At 30.6% G+C, this 16,770-nt stretch overlaps 1 protein-coding gene across 2 annotated transcripts; it reads right to left on the bottom strand.

The window, feature by feature from the left end:
• Nucleotides 1-11,854: 11,854 nt before the first annotated feature.
• On the bottom strand, nucleotides 11,855-15,831 carry LOC115987128 (polygalacturonase QRT3-like). 2 transcript variants are annotated; one of them, XM_031110598.1, is made up of 3 exons: nucleotides 15,462-15,831; nucleotides 15,003-15,242; nucleotides 11,855-13,165 (listed from the first exon to the last, which is right to left on the bottom strand). In XM_031110598.1, the coding sequence occupies exons 1-3, from the start codon at nucleotides 15,681-15,683 to the stop codon at nucleotides 12,107-12,109; spliced, it is 1,521 nt and encodes a 506-aa protein (XP_030966458.1). In that variant the 5' UTR covers nucleotides 15,684-15,831; the 3' UTR covers nucleotides 11,855-12,106. The 2 variants fall into 2 exon arrangements, with proteins under 2 accessions (XP_030966458.1, XP_030966459.1); XM_031110599.1 differs by having other exon boundaries at nucleotides 15,003-15,239; nucleotides 15,462-15,830.
• Between the last annotated feature and the right edge of the window lie 939 nt (nucleotides 15,832-16,770).

Below are 16,770 nucleotides of genomic sequence, written 5' to 3'. Positions count from 1 at the left end.
AATTTTTTTTTTTCACTTTTTTTTTTCTTTTGTAAATTTTATATTATTAAGTAAGTTATAAATATTTAAGATAGTTATTAGTATTTAGAGTGTGGACTGTAGAATGATTTATCTTTTTATTTTTATTTTTTTTCTTTTTGTATGATACTTTATTTTCAAGAAATCAAGTACCGGGTAATTTTTTTTTTCACTTTTTTGTCTTTTGTAAATTTTATATTATTAAGTGGATTATAAATATTTAAGATAGTAATTAATATTTAGAGTGTGGACTGTGGAGTAATTTATCTCTATCTTTTCTTTTCTTTTTTCTTTTTGTATGGTACTTTATTTTCAAGAAATCAAGTACTGGGTAATTTTTTTTTTTCACATTTTTTTCTTTTGTAAATTTTATATTATTAAGTGGATTATAAATATTTAAAATAGTAATTAGTTTTTAGAATGTGAACCGTGGAGTGATTTATCTTTATCTTTTTGTATGGTACTTTACTTTCAAAAAATCAAGTACTGGGTAATTTTTTTTCACTTATTTTCTTATGTAAATTCTATATTATTAAGTGGATTATAAATATTTAAGATAGTAATTAGTTCTTAGAGTGTGGACCGTGGAGTGTTACGTGCTATAAGGACTAAAAACATAAGTAATCATATTCATAACTAGCTATAATTTGAAATTTTACTTCCATATATTCTTCATATGAATAGTCATCAACTTGAGGGTGAGTCTCTAATAGAGCCCCTGATTGATTAGTTGATGGGTCAAGTGAATGATCAGGTCGTGATATGTCATATGATTAATTAGGAATTGATGAGTCATGCGATGAACCTCGTGGTTGGGATTAATTTTCAACCTCAACTAAATCGAAACATTCCATTGTCATATCGAAAAATTATTGTGTACTCTCGGAGTACTATAAATGCGTACTCTCTCCTCTCACATGAATGGTGGGTCCCACTAATTAAATTCATGGTGGCACTCACCATTTATGTGAGAGGGGGGAGTACGCAAATATGATACTCCAGGAGTACTTAATAATTTTCCTGTTATATCTATGTGAAAATATTACTATAGATAATTACTCACATATGTCTGCAAATAAAATTAATGTTTGAAAAAGCAAGAGCACACTACACATAGAATACTGTTAAAAACTCTATGAATGAATGACAACTTTTTAAAAAGAGGGAAAATTTAAAATAGTTAAATGATCCAACTCTTGAAACTAAAAATCACTTAATTTATTAAAATTATTATATTTTACCAGTTGGTTATTATGGTGCATTGAATCTTTACCTATGTTCTCTCTCTTCAAAATTATGCATTATTTTTTGTTTTTACTAAAGGTTTTATAGGTGCCCAACAAAAGTCCCCAATGGAACTATGATAATATTCATGGAAAAAAACTATTGGGTCCCAACTAAATTTTTGAGGGTAAATTAGTGTGAGAGGATAAAGATCATAGTTTAAAATTTTTTGTTAGGTGTGCCAAATAGTTGTATTAGGCTCCTAGAATTGTTCATTGTATTTTTTGGTGTCCCAAAAAGACATTTTGGTTTTTTTTTTTTTACAAATTTTTTTAGTAATTAATCAGAATAAAAGAATTATTTTCACTAATATTAGATTAAATTAGTATATATTCATGAAATTCAAGAATTACATGCACATATTCAAAGTCAAAGCTAAGTCTCAATTCATTCATTACTCATTTTATTAATATAAATGCTAAGTCTCAACAGATCATGAAATGTATTAAAAAAAATCTAATCAAATAACTAATTAATATTATTTTATTTTTTATAATATATATTGTATATTTTTATAAATTTAATAGGCTTATTTTATTTATACGTTATATAATATTTTATTTATTTATTTAATAAATAATGCATAATACTTTATAAAAATCATGATGTTTACCTGGGGAGTGATGGTTAAAAACCACATGCGGTCACTCTTTAATCTTCACTTTCTTAGATTCGGAGAACGCTCTCAAAGAAAACTGAAAAAAAAAATACTGGAGATTAGATTTGGAAAAAATAGCAAACTCTCAAATGTAAAAAATACTAGAGATTAAGAAAATTGATGATGTGAGAGAGAAAGAAAAAGAGACTCACCCGTTGTTGGTATGATTCCTTGATCTCCTTCTACAATTTTTTTTTTTTTTTTTTTGGGAGATTAGAAACTTCTTGTTTATCTAAAAGTTGAAGCGTATCATCTATACTACTATTTAAGGGGCTTCCCCTGTTTGGATTCCACATTTTTCATGCCTAAGATACCCTCATCATACTCACTTACAAGTTTTCAACTACCGGGGATAGATATGTAAATTAAAACTCCTACACTTTAAAACCACAAACTCACGTACGCTTTGCAATTTCTATCTCACTTTCTCTCTCTCATTTTTCTTCAGCCTCTTTTCTTTTTCTTCAGATTAAAGGCATTTATTGTCAGAGGCTTCAACAAATTTTCAGGTTCTATTTTTTGCAAGTTCCTCTTTATTTTCTTTTCTTTTGTTTATGATTGACTTTCTTTAATTCTACTTTTTTTTTTTCTTATATGTATCACGTTAACTCTTTTTTTTCTTCTTTTTTTATTTTTTTAAATGTAATTTTGAAATAAATGGTTCCTTCATATACTCTACCATTGTACTTCTTAATGAATTGTCATTTCATGTTGTAGGTATTGTGATCCAAGCATTCAAAATCATTTATAAACAGTTAAACAGTATGACTTCCCTTACTATTTCAGTTAATTTGAAATTACTTAATTTTTCAGTTACAAAAAATTTCTAGAGTGTGATGAATATTATGCATTTGTATTTGTGAGAAGTTCAACTGCTGAGAAGTTTTTTTTTTTTTTTTTTTTTTTTTTTTTTTTTTTTTTTTAACTACTGGGATGAGTTTGTATTTGTGAGAACTGAAATTTTATTTTATTTTTTGATAGATTACGTGGGTAGATAATTGATAGAGCGTGAGTTGAACGTGGGAAGTTTTTTTTTTTTGGTTGATGAAGGTGGGGAGTGTTTTGGTGTACTGGGAGTGTTTTTTTTTTTTTTTTTTGGGTGGCCGGGGTATCTTTCTTTTATTTTTTTTTAAAAAGAACGTGAGATAGTATTTCAACGTGGGACAGTATTTCAATCACAAAAAAAAACTTAGGGATGTGTTCCATATTTTTCATGCCTAAGATACCCTCATCATACTCACTTACAAGTTTTCAACTACCGGGGATAGATATGTAAATTAAAACTCCTACACTTTAAAATCACAAACTCACGTACGCTTTGCAATTTCTATCTCACTTTCTCTCTCTCATTTTTCTTCAGCCTCTTTTCTTTTTCTTCAGATTAAAGGCATTTATTGTCAGAGGCTTCAACAAATTTTCAGATTCTATTTTTTGCAAGTTCCTCTTTATTTTCTTTTATTTTGTTTATGATTGACTTTCTTTAATTCTACTTTTTTTTTTCTTATATGTATCACGTTAACTCTTTTTTTTCTTCTTCTTCTTCTTTTTTTTTAACTACTGGGATGAGTTTGTATTTGTGAGAACTGATAATTTTATTTTATTTTTTGATAGATTACGTGGGTAGATAATTGATAGAGCGTGATTTGAACGTGGGGAGTTTTTTTTTTTTTTGGTTGATGAAGGTGGGGAGTGTTTTGGTGTAGTGGGAGTGTTTTTTTTTTTTTTTTTTTTTTTTGGGTGGCCGGGGTATCTTTCTTTTATTTTTTTTTAAAAAGAACGTGAGATAGTATTTCAACGTGGGATAGTATTTCAATCACAAAAAAAAACTTCGGGGTGTAATGAGTGTGTGGAGAAATAATTTTCCAATCACACCTTTTTTTTTTCTCTTTTCTTTTTAAAAAAAATTAATTTTGAAATGTTGGTGGTGACTAAATAATTTTAAACGTGACTAAGGAAAGTGAAGTTAAAAAAACTAAAAAAATAAATCTTAATAAAAGAAAAAAGAAGAGAGAGAGAGAGAGAACGTGAGGTAAATGACTAAAACATGTTTAACTTATACTAAAAGATTGCCTACAAAATAGAAACACTCTCCTACTAACCCACTTCTTCAAATTAACTATACGTTTATTTTTTTTAATAGAAAAATTAGTTAAATTACCTACGTTTTTGTTGTATAAATTAACTATACGTTAATTTTTTTTGTTGTTTAAATTTTCAGATTTTTCTCCTTAATCCTTATCTCTTCCCTTAAAATTAGGCACTTAACTAAACGCACTCTTGGAGGTTTTTAACCACAATGGGATAGGATTATTTTTTCTTAAATAAGACTCCCCCACTAGGCTAATGAATTAAACACTGGAAAACAAAAAAAGATTTCACACCTTTAGATATATACACCTTTTTTTTTTTTTTGATAAGTAGATACATCTTCAACTCCCATTAAAATGTTGCCTACAAAATAGGATCACTCTCCTAATAGTTTTCAAATTACTTTATCCATTTTAAAAAATTAAAATTAAAACAAACACACTTTTTTAGAAAAAAAAAAAAAAAAAAAAAAAAAACCCACATCTTCCGTTACAAACTATTTGATCCTAAATTTTTAGTTCCAACTCTCCAATATATCTTACGTTTCAAAAAAATATATATAACTGAAGGTAATTGTAAAAGTTGGATTGCTACACCTATACATTCAAACATTGGTTTGTTAATTAAAGTTTTTTTTTTTAAAATACTTGGTTTAACCCTAATTCTTTTATCTCTCTCAGGTTCACGTACGCACAAACTTTTTGGATTGCATTGACGAGTCATTGGAATGAAATATTAGATAAGTTCGGGTGAGAGACTTTACAAGAATTATTATATGTATTAAACCTCACGTAAAGTGGTTGTTATCTAAGAAACTGTTGTAAAAAAATTTCTTTTGTAATAGAAACTATATTTCTTTTATATACAATTAACGTGTATCTCTTACCATAAAATTTTCAAATTAAGCTTTTATTTACTTATGTTATGGATGTGTAGTAAATGACTAAATTTTAGGATTAAAAATACTACATTTTACGAATAGAAAAAAAATGATAACTGTCATACATAAAATTTGAAAAAAAAAAAAAAAAAAAAACCCACATCAACAACACTAAGAACGTGAGAGACTTTACAAGAATGAAATATTAGACTTTTAATTTTTTTTCCCTAAAATTTAGCATTTTATTTTTCTTCAAAATCAGATATGTTAGTGCCTAAATATAAGGATATGGATGGAGAAATTATAGTAGTTGTTTTATTGTAGGAGTCTTTCTTTTCCAAAATATGGACGACACTAAAAAAAAAAAGAAAAAAAAAAAGAGGAAAACGTGAGATTTATTTTGTATACAATTAACATGTATCTCTTCACATAAAATTTCCAATTTCAGTTTTATTTACTTATGTTATGGATGTGTAGTAAATGACTAAATTTTAGGATTAAAAAAACTACATTTTAGGAAAAGACAAAAAATGATAACTGTCATACATAAACTTTGAAAAAAAAAACAAACAACATCAACAACACCAAAAACGTTTAAAAAAAATAAAAAAGAAGAATGAAAACTTGAGATGTTTAACGTGGGATAGAAAGTGGAAATTTTTTAAATAGTACATAGATAGAGAGAGAGAGAGAACGTGAGAGACTTTACAAGAATGGAATATTAGATTTAAAATTTTTTTCCCTAAAATTTAGCATTTTATTTTCTTTCAAAATCAATTATGTTAGTGCCTAAATATAAGGATATGGAAGGAGAAATTATAGTAGTAGTTTCATTGTAGGAGTCTTTTTTTTCCAAAATATGGAAGAGATTAAAAAAATTAAAAAGGAAAACGTGAGATGCTAAAAAGTAGGATTTTTAAAATAGTAAATATAAAGTACAAGATGTAAATACTTTGAATTTTCGAAAATGAGAAAACAATAAAAACGATTTCATTTTTCACTTAAAAAAACGTATTATTTATTTCAAAAAGTAAATTAAAGATTAAATTAAGAGAGGAGTATATACTTAGTTTAATGCTTTGGTCTAAATTTAAAGTGCGATTTTGAGCAATAGTACATGACAAAAAATGATAACTGTTATATACAAAATTTGAAAAAAAAAAAAAAAAAAAAAAAACAACAACATCAACAACACCAAAAAGGTATTAAAAAAAAAAAGGGAAACTTCAGATGTTTAACGTGGGACTAGCCTCTGAGCACGCGCTCACGCGCGTGCTCAGAAGCTTTTCTATTTTTTGGGTAAGGGTTAATTTAGAACATTTATTATAATTTTGAATTATTACATTTTTCAATCACAAAAAAAAAAAACCTAGGGGTGTGATGAGTGTCATGTGATGAGTGTTATTGTGAGTACAATTTAATTTATTTAAATTTAAATAAAATATTATATGCTTAATTAAAAAAAATATAAATAATTTAATTATATGGAAGATGTGACTGAGTTTAAATATTGAATAAAATAAGATGAAAAGATTAAAAAAGTAAAAAAATAATATATATGTGGGGGCCGGTTAATCAATAAATATTAAAACCGTGTTAACTGGGCCTGTGACCCATCCGAGAACGTTAAACCATCCGAGAAGGTCCATATAAGATTATAAGGAGAATCAAATGAAGAGAGGAGTAGATATCACATGAGATGGGTCCAGTATGCGTCCGAGGACAAAATCCTTCTCGGCAATATGTGTCCGAGGACGACCTGAAGGCCATATTGTTACAAACGCACTTCGAAGCTACATTACCACTAAAGGTGGGACATGGGACCAAGGGTAAGAAAGAAAAGATAAACAAATATCTTTAACAACTGCTGCCTTCACATTAATTGTCTCTCAACCAACTCTCTGGCCGCATTAATGTGGAGGTGATGCATGAACAGTGATGAAGCAGCCTTACAGTTGCTGGTTGAAGGTTCCAGGGAGTGTTGGATGGGACAGGAAGGGATCCCCCGAATCCAACCTACACGTGTGTGGTAAAGATGACACCAAGAGGGCAGTATATAACATGGAAGAATGCATTGAGAGAAGGGGGGGGGGGGACTTCTAAACGAGTAGTGCCTAGAAGAAAATCTTATGAAATAAAGAACTTAGCTTGTTTCAAGGAGAAATTGATTGTAATATTTGTGTTAATCCATCTAGAAACGTTAAGTTTAATCGTTTTTCTTTTGAATTTAATCTAGTTCTTTTATATCCACGCTCTACAAATTTATTGTTTGGGCCTTTAGCAATTGAACCCAATATGAGTTTGGGATCGTTACAAATTGAGTCCTTACAATATATATATATATAACAATAAACACCAAATTACCCAAATCATGTTATGTAATAGAATAATATATATTATATTCTTATATATTATCTTTTTTAATTTTTTTACAACGCAATAGTATAATATTTAACAATCAAAGAGAATAAAAAAAAAACTTAAAACACAAAACTAAATCGTACCAACCCAACGTAGAGTTATAACCAGGGCCGGCTCAACCATAGAAGCAACTGATGCAATGGCCTAAGGCCCCCATATAAAAGAAGGCCCCTCAATACAAATTAATTACGGCTCCTTCACCTAGGAAAAAAAATTTAAGGCACCACTAATAGAAATAAATTGATATGAAGAACGAAAATTAGGGCCCTTGAAGAGAGAAAATAAGGCCCCTTTGTAACTGATGGTTTATCAAAAAAAAAAAAAAAATTAAAGCCCCCTTTCCCAAAACATAGAAATTGAAGAGATAATGTTCCTATTTAAAATCTGAATTAATGGCTTTATAAATAACTTTGTTGATAAAAACTAACATTTATTACTTGAATCTAAGCAAAAAATAGACAGAAAAAAACGTATTCTCTCCATCTTAAATCTCAAGAAATCAAATTAGTATTTTTTTTTTTCCTGCTCACCTTGCTTCTCTCTAGTCTCCATCTTGATTCTATTTTTATAGCATTCTTCGTTGTTTTCTAGCTATTCTTCTTTGATCTTCATTCAGGTTTGCTTGTTGGCCGGTCACCTGTTTTTATTTTAGTGCTTCTATTTGTTCGACCTACATCTAGACTTTGACTATCTAGTAATTATTATTATTATTATTATTATTTTTTGCTTTTTTTCCCATCCATTTAGAAAGTCATTAATTTGTTATATGTGCGAGTGTTATCTTAATTTAATAAAATTATAAGTTTAGGATAATATATTTTATATTAAAATTAATTTGTTAAGTTATGTGATAAATAATTTTTTATTTGTACAGGTTTAGAGTGTAAAGTGATCATATTAATTTCTAAGGTTGCAATTGTGTTTTGATAAACCAGGTTTTATTATTTTATACTTTAATTTTTGTTTTATTCTAGATAATTTATAATTTTTCTATTATAAATCATGTTTTATTTTAATTATAAATGTTTACTAAAAGATTAAGTGATAGTAAAAGGAAATGTTAATGAAACTTGAATGTAAAAATTTAATTAATAATTTTGCATCTCAAAGAGAATGATATATAGATTCTAAATAAATAAAAAATCAAAATTTAAATAAATATTATTTAATTAATATTTAAATAATTGGAAAAAGCCTTGCCTAAAATTTTCACCTAAGGCCCCCAAATTTGTTGAGCTGGCCCTGGTTATAACAAACACAAAAATTTATCAACTTAAGCAGAGATGCAAGGAAAAAAAAATACTCCAAAAATAATTGTGTGTGTGTGTGTGTGTGTCTGAGAGAGAGAGAGAGAGAGAGAGAGAGAGATGTGATGGAAAACTATGCAAAAAATGGAAGAGAGAATAACAAATTTATAGAAGATGATGTGAATATGAAGAGACAAAATAAACGAAAATGAATGGAAAGATGAATAGTGACATTAAGGTTGAGCGTAGTGGGGAGATGAAAAGGTAAGAGAGGGAAAGATGAAGAGACAAAATAAAGAAAGATGAAAAGTGATATTAAGGTTGAGGGTAGTGGGGAGATGGAAAGGTAAAGGCATGAGAAAGGTTGGAGAAAGTGCAATTATTAAAAAAAAGTAAATGTTAAAAAACAATTATAGGAAAATTGAAAAGAAAAAGGATAATGACATGGATGCTGATGTGACTTAACGTGAGCACGGTAACATTAAACGCTATGCTTCAGCTTTTAGTAATATATAGATTCTATTGCATTCCCCACTCCATGCGATGGGAAATGAGATTGTCCCTTCAAGCATTAACTTTTTGCAATTACTAAGCTTCATTTCTGTCAATTTTTGGCCACATATTCCTATATTAGGAAATGATACAAAATTTGGGAAATTCTAGATACCCAAATAAGTAACAGAAAGCCTTTAATTTCAAGTTTGGTTAAAAGGGATGGTGATTAGATAAAACCTTAATTAGTTTACAACAAGAATTGTGAAACTCTAGAAGACAAGAGAAAACTTCGTCTTCAAATATATCTCATTCCTACTACTTTGGCATAGATTCAAAGTTTAAATAGTCAAGGGATTTGAATGGCTTAATTGCAGATGAACTGTTTTTATAGAACTCAAATCCATGACTAATAATTCATCAAAACCTTCAATTTTGTGTTTAGATAGCTGTTCAACATCAAAACATTTAATTTTGAGTTTAGATAGTTGTCCAAGTGGAGGCAAGGAGAAGCAACACTTACATTTGAAAAGCGTTAAAGAAATGAGAAAACAATCTCGTAACCAATTTGGAAAGCTCATACCTTATAACGTTCGATGGTGAGAGAATTCAAGTTTGTATGAGGACACAATTGTTTAAGCATATTTCTTTCCCTTGATGTCATGAACACGTTCCCACTTCAACCCCAACTCAAAAAATCTTGTTTATCCTTTAACATAAACTCCCTAGTATCTTTATTAGCACAATGAACATTTTCAAAGTTCAATAGATAATTTTCCAAAAAGATGTTGAACCACTCCCAACTCTCTAATGCTAGACCCCCCATTTTTTCCCACAACAAAATGAGGTAATTTTCTAAGATTTTTTAATTTACCAATTTGTGGTGGCATCTCTTTTATATTGGTTCTAGAATTGTCCAAGTGGTGCAAGTTAACTAGTTTGCCCATGTTTTTAGGCAAATCAGTAATGTAACATGACAATGTTAAGCTTTGCAAATTTTACAATCTACGTACAGAATTTGGCAAGTCTTTGATTTCAGTGTCACGAATATTCAAATAATGTAGATGTTTTAAGTTACTAATAGAAACAAGCAATTCTCTAATCCAAAACTTTTTTATGCATGTATAACTAGACAACGAGAACTCCCGCAAGCACTTAAATGTCCCTAGAAAATTGTCCATGATCTTCACTTTGTTGTGATATATTCACACCACGTAAATGATAACTATTCTTCTCCCAAGAAGTTTCGCAAACCCTAGGGATCTCAAATTTCTAAGAGGCATCAAATTTAGCTTTATAACATGACAAATGACATGTCTTTATTTGTTGTTTCATTAGATTCATCATTCTTTGGCCTATAACAAATTTTTTTGGATATATATTTTTTCCAAGTCACTAATAAGATCATGCATTATGAAATGTGAGAACTAACCTTGATATTAGACCCTTAAGTATTCTTCATCTATTTATTCAAATTCCATACCCTTATCTTCTCTTCATTTCTACAATAAACCTTCTGCCATCCACAACATGATTAACACATCAATTTTAATTCATAATCCATTGGAAAAATTGAGCAATAAGAAAAGCATCACTTCAAATATAATAGGAAGTAATAATTGCTCAATTTCGAAGCTAGAAAGATATTACTTTTAGTTTCAGGTAATCATTCTTCAAAATTTTAGTCCAATATGTTGGATTTTGATTTGAACAGAACAAATCCCTAATTGTTTTTGCAACTAAAGGGAAGCCTCTACACTTTTTGACAATTTGTTTACCAGTTGCTTCTAGCTCTGGAAATTCATAGGGCTTTCTATTTACAAATGCATGTTGTGCAAATAAAAGCAACACTAGTCATTTGAGGGTTCCTTTAGACAAGGATGAGTTGGAACAATGCGTATTTTTTATGCAACTCTTTCACTGCGTGTCGTTATAATGATCTTAATCTCTCGTGTCCCACATTTAAAAACCCTAAGTAACTTGTCCTGCTTATTATAATTCTCGTTCCAAACATCATATAAAATTAGGAGAAATTTCTTCCCATCAAAGTCTCTAATTTTAGTTCGCAACAAATTCAAATTTTGAATATCACAGGCATACAAAGTAGCCTTCGTAAGAATGCTTTTTAATATCTTAAAACTATCAAAATGTTTTGAAATGCAAACCCACGCTTTGAGGTCAAAACTCTAATTTACCATGCTGTCATTTTAAACAAGTCAAGCATGGATTATTTTACGAATTCCACCCATACTCACGTGAGAAAAATCACTTTCACAATGTAAGAGTGGAAGATATCTTTGAAGGGGGCTTTGTGGAGGGGCTGTGCAAAGATGAGAAAACTTCTCTTCGTTAATTATTATTTATTAGCCCCTAACTTTGTATTCAGCCCAACGACTGTATTGAGAGAGAACTTTGTATTTGTGTAAGAGAATAATTTCGGTGTATTGGGATTTGGGCACTGTGAGAGTGCCATTAGAGCATTTTGTATTTTCAATATTTTTTAGTGAAATTTTGTCTTGCCGCAACCCATGGATATAGGCCAAATGTTGAACCACGTAAATTCTCGGTGCTCTTTCTTGTGTGTGAAGGTCTATTATTTTCTTTTGGGTTCTCGTTGTTCCTATTACTTAATTTTTGGTGTTTTTTAAAACTTTTATAATATTTTCACAACCAATCTTGTGTGTGTGAGTGCTGTCCAGGGACATTTTTCTACAAAAATTTGGTAACAGAGCTTTCACTGTTCCAACAATTTTGATTAAAATCATTGTCAATTGACACCTAGTTCCAAAAGGCGAACTTCACAGAAAATACTTTTTGAACTGTACGTCTGTACCTATTAGACTTTTACACCATTATAGAACCTTTTCTTTAGTTCAATTCAATGTGTCTAATTATACAAGTTCAAATTTTAACAACATTAATTTCTTTGAAGATAAGACTTTTGACAAAGGGATCAATTCCTTGCAAGCTATTCACAGTTGCCAGTCAAAATTTCTTGATCCAACAATTTAGGACAGCTTAATTTGCTACCCATTGATCCACTGTAACAAATACGCTAGCTGAAACATTCAAACTTGTCTGAATCTGGACCCGGTTATTGGATACATTCCTCAAGGCATGGTTAGGGAATTGGCTGCTAGTAGAACTTAACGAGTACTGCACATGACTAATAAGGTTAGGAAAAACTAGAACCCTGTTGAAATCCACAACCCATGAGTTTCCTACCCCATTCACAGACCCCCTTGCAACTGTGGCCTTTATGTTCATCCCTTTGACATTGTTCCTATCAATCACAACTTGTTTGATATCTTTGAAAGGTCGTTTGGATTGATCCAATTGAACAGTATCAACTCCTTTGTCAGAACCACAAAACATGTTATCAACAATGTTGATCCCATTTGCCACCCCATTTATTGATTTCAGGACAATATATGCATCACCAAGGAAAAATGTATTAGAGATGTGAAGTTGCACAGGATCTTCAGCAACTATACCAGTGTAATCCAAGTAAGAATTAACGATCCGCGTTTGTGTCAAACCGGGCAATTGCAGATAAATCCCAGTGCCACCAAAGCCAGTGGCCTTATTGTAGCAATGTACCCCAGAAATTATGTTGGCTTGACCAGAAACTAATATTCCTATAGCAGCTGAAAAAATTACCACATCTGTGACAGCATTATCATTGCCCATTAGGCTTATTGCAGTGCCTGAGAACATTTTCTCGCCATGATCACCACCGGCAGTGATGTGTTGGCCAAGAAAGGAGTTTCTTATGTAGGTCTCATGGCCACCTTGGACTAAAATCCCATTGCTAGTGAAATGGGCAATGTAACAGTTGTCTATGCTGGTCCTAAGTGAGTTTCTGACTGCAATGCCTCCACCCTTGTAGTTTGAATCCAACATGAGGTCTTTGAGGGTTATGTACTCATAATTGTAGGATGATGATGAGGATAGCTGTGCACCCACGGAGCTCCCTCCATTTCCTTCGTTATTGTTGCTAGTTGATGAAGCTGACAAATCAATCAGATACCCATCAGTTGCAAAATCATCTGAGGCACGCAGTGTTCCTCCATGTATCTGTTAAATTTAAATGATCAAATCAACACAACATCATAAAAGTGTAGGATTAAATAAAACTTCAATTATTAATATTCATATAATTTATATTTTAGGGAGTGTGATTTTTCAGCTGCAAAATTAGGAAATGAATATTTTATTTTATTTTTATAAAAAGTGAAATGTCACTAAGAATGATTTTTGGAAAAATACTTCTAATGTCACATTTTTTCACAATCTTTGCCACAAAAGCTGAGATGACATGCCAAAAATCTTGTAACTTACTCTACTTAACAAGAAGAACCAAGATTGAAATCTCCCATTTCCCATTATTTTTTTTTGAATAGATTTCCCATTATTTTTACCATGGGATTTATAAAAGAGAGATGATATGTTATGATTAGTGCTAAATAAAAGTGGTATTAGTTATGGTATTAGTTGTGGATTCAAATAAAAATGATATTTTTATGATTAAAACTTATCACCCAATAATTATAATACAAAAATTACAATTTTAGCAGTATTTTGGAGGAAATGGCCATAAATATTCTCTTTGATGGTAGTAAGAAAGAGAAAATCTTGGATTGAGATCAGGTGTAATACTTAGGTATTGCTCCTAATACAATAAGTGGTTGAGATTTAAAGTTGCATTTTGCAACTTTAAATCTCAACCATTAAATAAATAAAAAAGAAAGAAAGTAAAATTAGTAAAAAAATATTGTGAGAAAAAGGGGTCTTCGTTGTACGATGCAATTAGATCGGATCTCAATCCGCAAATCTTTATGGCTTTTCTTAATGGCACTCAACTTTCATTGACTTGTGGTTGACTGCCATAAAAGCCTCACTATAAATTCAATAATTTTACTACTGAATTCACTCATATTTTTTCATCTCAGTCCTATGCTAAAGTCATTACTATTCTGTAACTCAATAATTAACTTAAAAAAAATAAAATCAAATCAAACAATATTCCTTCAAATCACCAGGAATTTTCTAGGTGTCTTTTTATAAATGCAATCTCTTTTGTGGTTTTTCACCTATTGTATGGATTTGGTGCATTTTGCTTTACATAGCATCAAAACTTTTCACACATGGAGGATCTAAAGTAGGGAAGATTTTTTTTTTTGAAAGCAAAGTAGGGAAGATTAGATTCATTAAACAATCCAAAAAGACAAATTTATTGCATTTCAGTCAAAATCATGGAGCAATATTTGAGGAAAGTATTTCCAAAAGCTGCCGAAAGGATAACTTTCTTTCTCATGGTTTCAAGGTGTCACGGTATGTGTGACAAATACAAATACAATCCTTTCCAAACTGTAATTAGAAGAAGTTTAGAACCTAGGAAAACGAAAATTTATTCAATTTTTTTTAAAAGTAAACTATTCTGAGTCATGTTTGAGTGTTTGACCAACTGCTTAAACATTAAACAATTTGCAGGCTTAAACTGACACCTAATGAACATGACGACCTTTGTGTCTATCAAGGCACTTGGTCTTGCCGAACCCCAGTGGTCCTGTCTACTAAAGCAATGCTAAGGGTACAAAATTGTTCACAAATTTTTTTTTTTCATAATCTGTATAGACCACAAGTTTTGATTCTAGCAAGTTACTTTAGCATTTATCCTAATCATGTCACATTTGTGATAATCGAAGTATACAGGATGATCTTTTAAATGAGGAAAACAATGCTTAATTAAGGCATTGATCAAGTAATTTTGTGTGAGAGTATATGTTATATATGGACATTTAAAAAAAAAGTGAAAGTGCGGAATGAAAGTATACACATTGTGGATATTAAATAGTAAAAACAATAATTTTTCGTAATTTATGTGTGCATGTAAGGATGTGAACATATGTACCATGAGGTTGCCTAACCCGGTGGCCGGCAATCGTAGAGGTCGGCTAATGAGGTAATTGCCACCATCAAGATTAACCTGTGCACCACCAAGATTCTTTATTCCCTCCATCAATAACCCTTCACTTGAACCTTGGACTGCATCTGATATAGCTCTAAGCACTGCTTCTGTACTGTCCCTTCTTCCTGTTGGATCTGCACCATATGATGTCACGTGATACACACGTGCACTGAATGCAGCCTGCTTCACCATGCATCATAGCATATGATCATTTATCAAAATCACTAGCAAGCAATATTAGCCATGACTATGAAATATTTAGCCAAGAAAATATGTTACTATTATTATCAAATGTATGTAAATATATATGTAAGATTTTAAGATTGGTGAACAAACTATATATGTCAAGCAAGAAGAACCAAAATTAGCGAAAAGGTTAAGAGAAACATGGAGTGTTTGTACCTGCTGTGGTTGCTGAGTATAGCTAGGAGAAGGAGCTATTGATGGCTGGGTAAAGGAGTCCTTGAAGGCTTGCATTTTGCGTATTTGGTCATGATAATGACTACCAGAAAATTGACCCACCAGAGAATGCTCTCCATAAACATGATTTGCAATGAAACTAAGGGCTAACCCCATAACCATGGACCATATTAGAGCTTTTCTTGCCATTTTTGCTTCTTCCATCTCTTTCTCTCCTACGTTGAAAGTCTTAAAGACACGTTGTTGAGAAGAAAAAAAACTGTCCCCCTTATGTGAGAGTGAGAGAGAGTGAAAGAAGGGAGAGAGGGGACATGGAAAGAGAATGGCCTAAGCTATAAGATTTGATAAGGAAATAGTAACTGGTGAGAACTTTATTTATATATTAGATCGTGTGTGGTGAGGCATCCACATTCTGTTCTTTTTATGTATGTTTGTTGGTACTTTTTGTAAATGAGATAAGCGAGGTGAAATGACAAGGGCCTCTCAGCGTTTTGATTCGTTTTTCCCTGACAAAAAAGTAAGCAGTTTACCAACTTCTTACTTTAGGTAGGACCATGGCAAGTTTACCATGATGTAAAATTCCAGTTTAGCAATTTAACACCCTAAAAAATTACGCAATTTATTTTACTATTTTACTTTATAAAATATTTAATATTTGTTTCATTTTAACATTCAACACAATAAAATAATATATCTACTATAATAAACAACAATCATCACCACTAACACAATAAAATAATATATCTTTTAATATATATATATATATATATATTTTTTACCTTCTTAACTACAATGCACAACAGCCAAATGATATGGGTATAGCTCCACCAATGCATGCGTTAGTCTTTGTGCCACTTGTTATATCTAGTTGCTAAATTTAGCATTTTAACTATATGCCTCTGCCAATACAAATGCTCTTGACACATTTATTGTGATTGAAGCATAATAAAAATAATGTCAATAGTGTACTTAAATTAAAGAGATACTGCTTGTATAGACATGGAAAATTATATACAATAAAAATGGGGTTCTGCCTTCCACATTGTATATCTCCCAAATAATTGATTTTTACTTGGTTAACTAGTAAGTGATTCTTTATTATAACCTAATGTGTGTGGAACGGTAGGACTACAAACACCCGAAAGAATTAGTTACTCGAAGAGGTCTGGACTTTAGATATTATGTTTTTCACCCAAAAATAACCCTGGTAGGTGATGATCTAGTGGTTGGTTCCTCACTCCTTAGTGGAAATATCTTATGAATGAAGGATTCTTGGTGTGGCCGGTAAAGA

The sequence above is a fragment of the Quercus lobata genome, chromosome 4 (genome assembly GCF_001633185.2).
Source record: "Quercus lobata isolate SW786 chromosome 4, ValleyOak3.0 Primary Assembly, whole genome shotgun sequence".
NCBI classification, from domain to species: domain Eukaryota; kingdom Viridiplantae; phylum Streptophyta; class Magnoliopsida; order Fagales; family Fagaceae; genus Quercus; species Quercus lobata.
The sequence above is the reverse complement of the archived record's forward strand: the minus strand, read 5'-3'. Positions and strand labels throughout refer to the sequence as shown.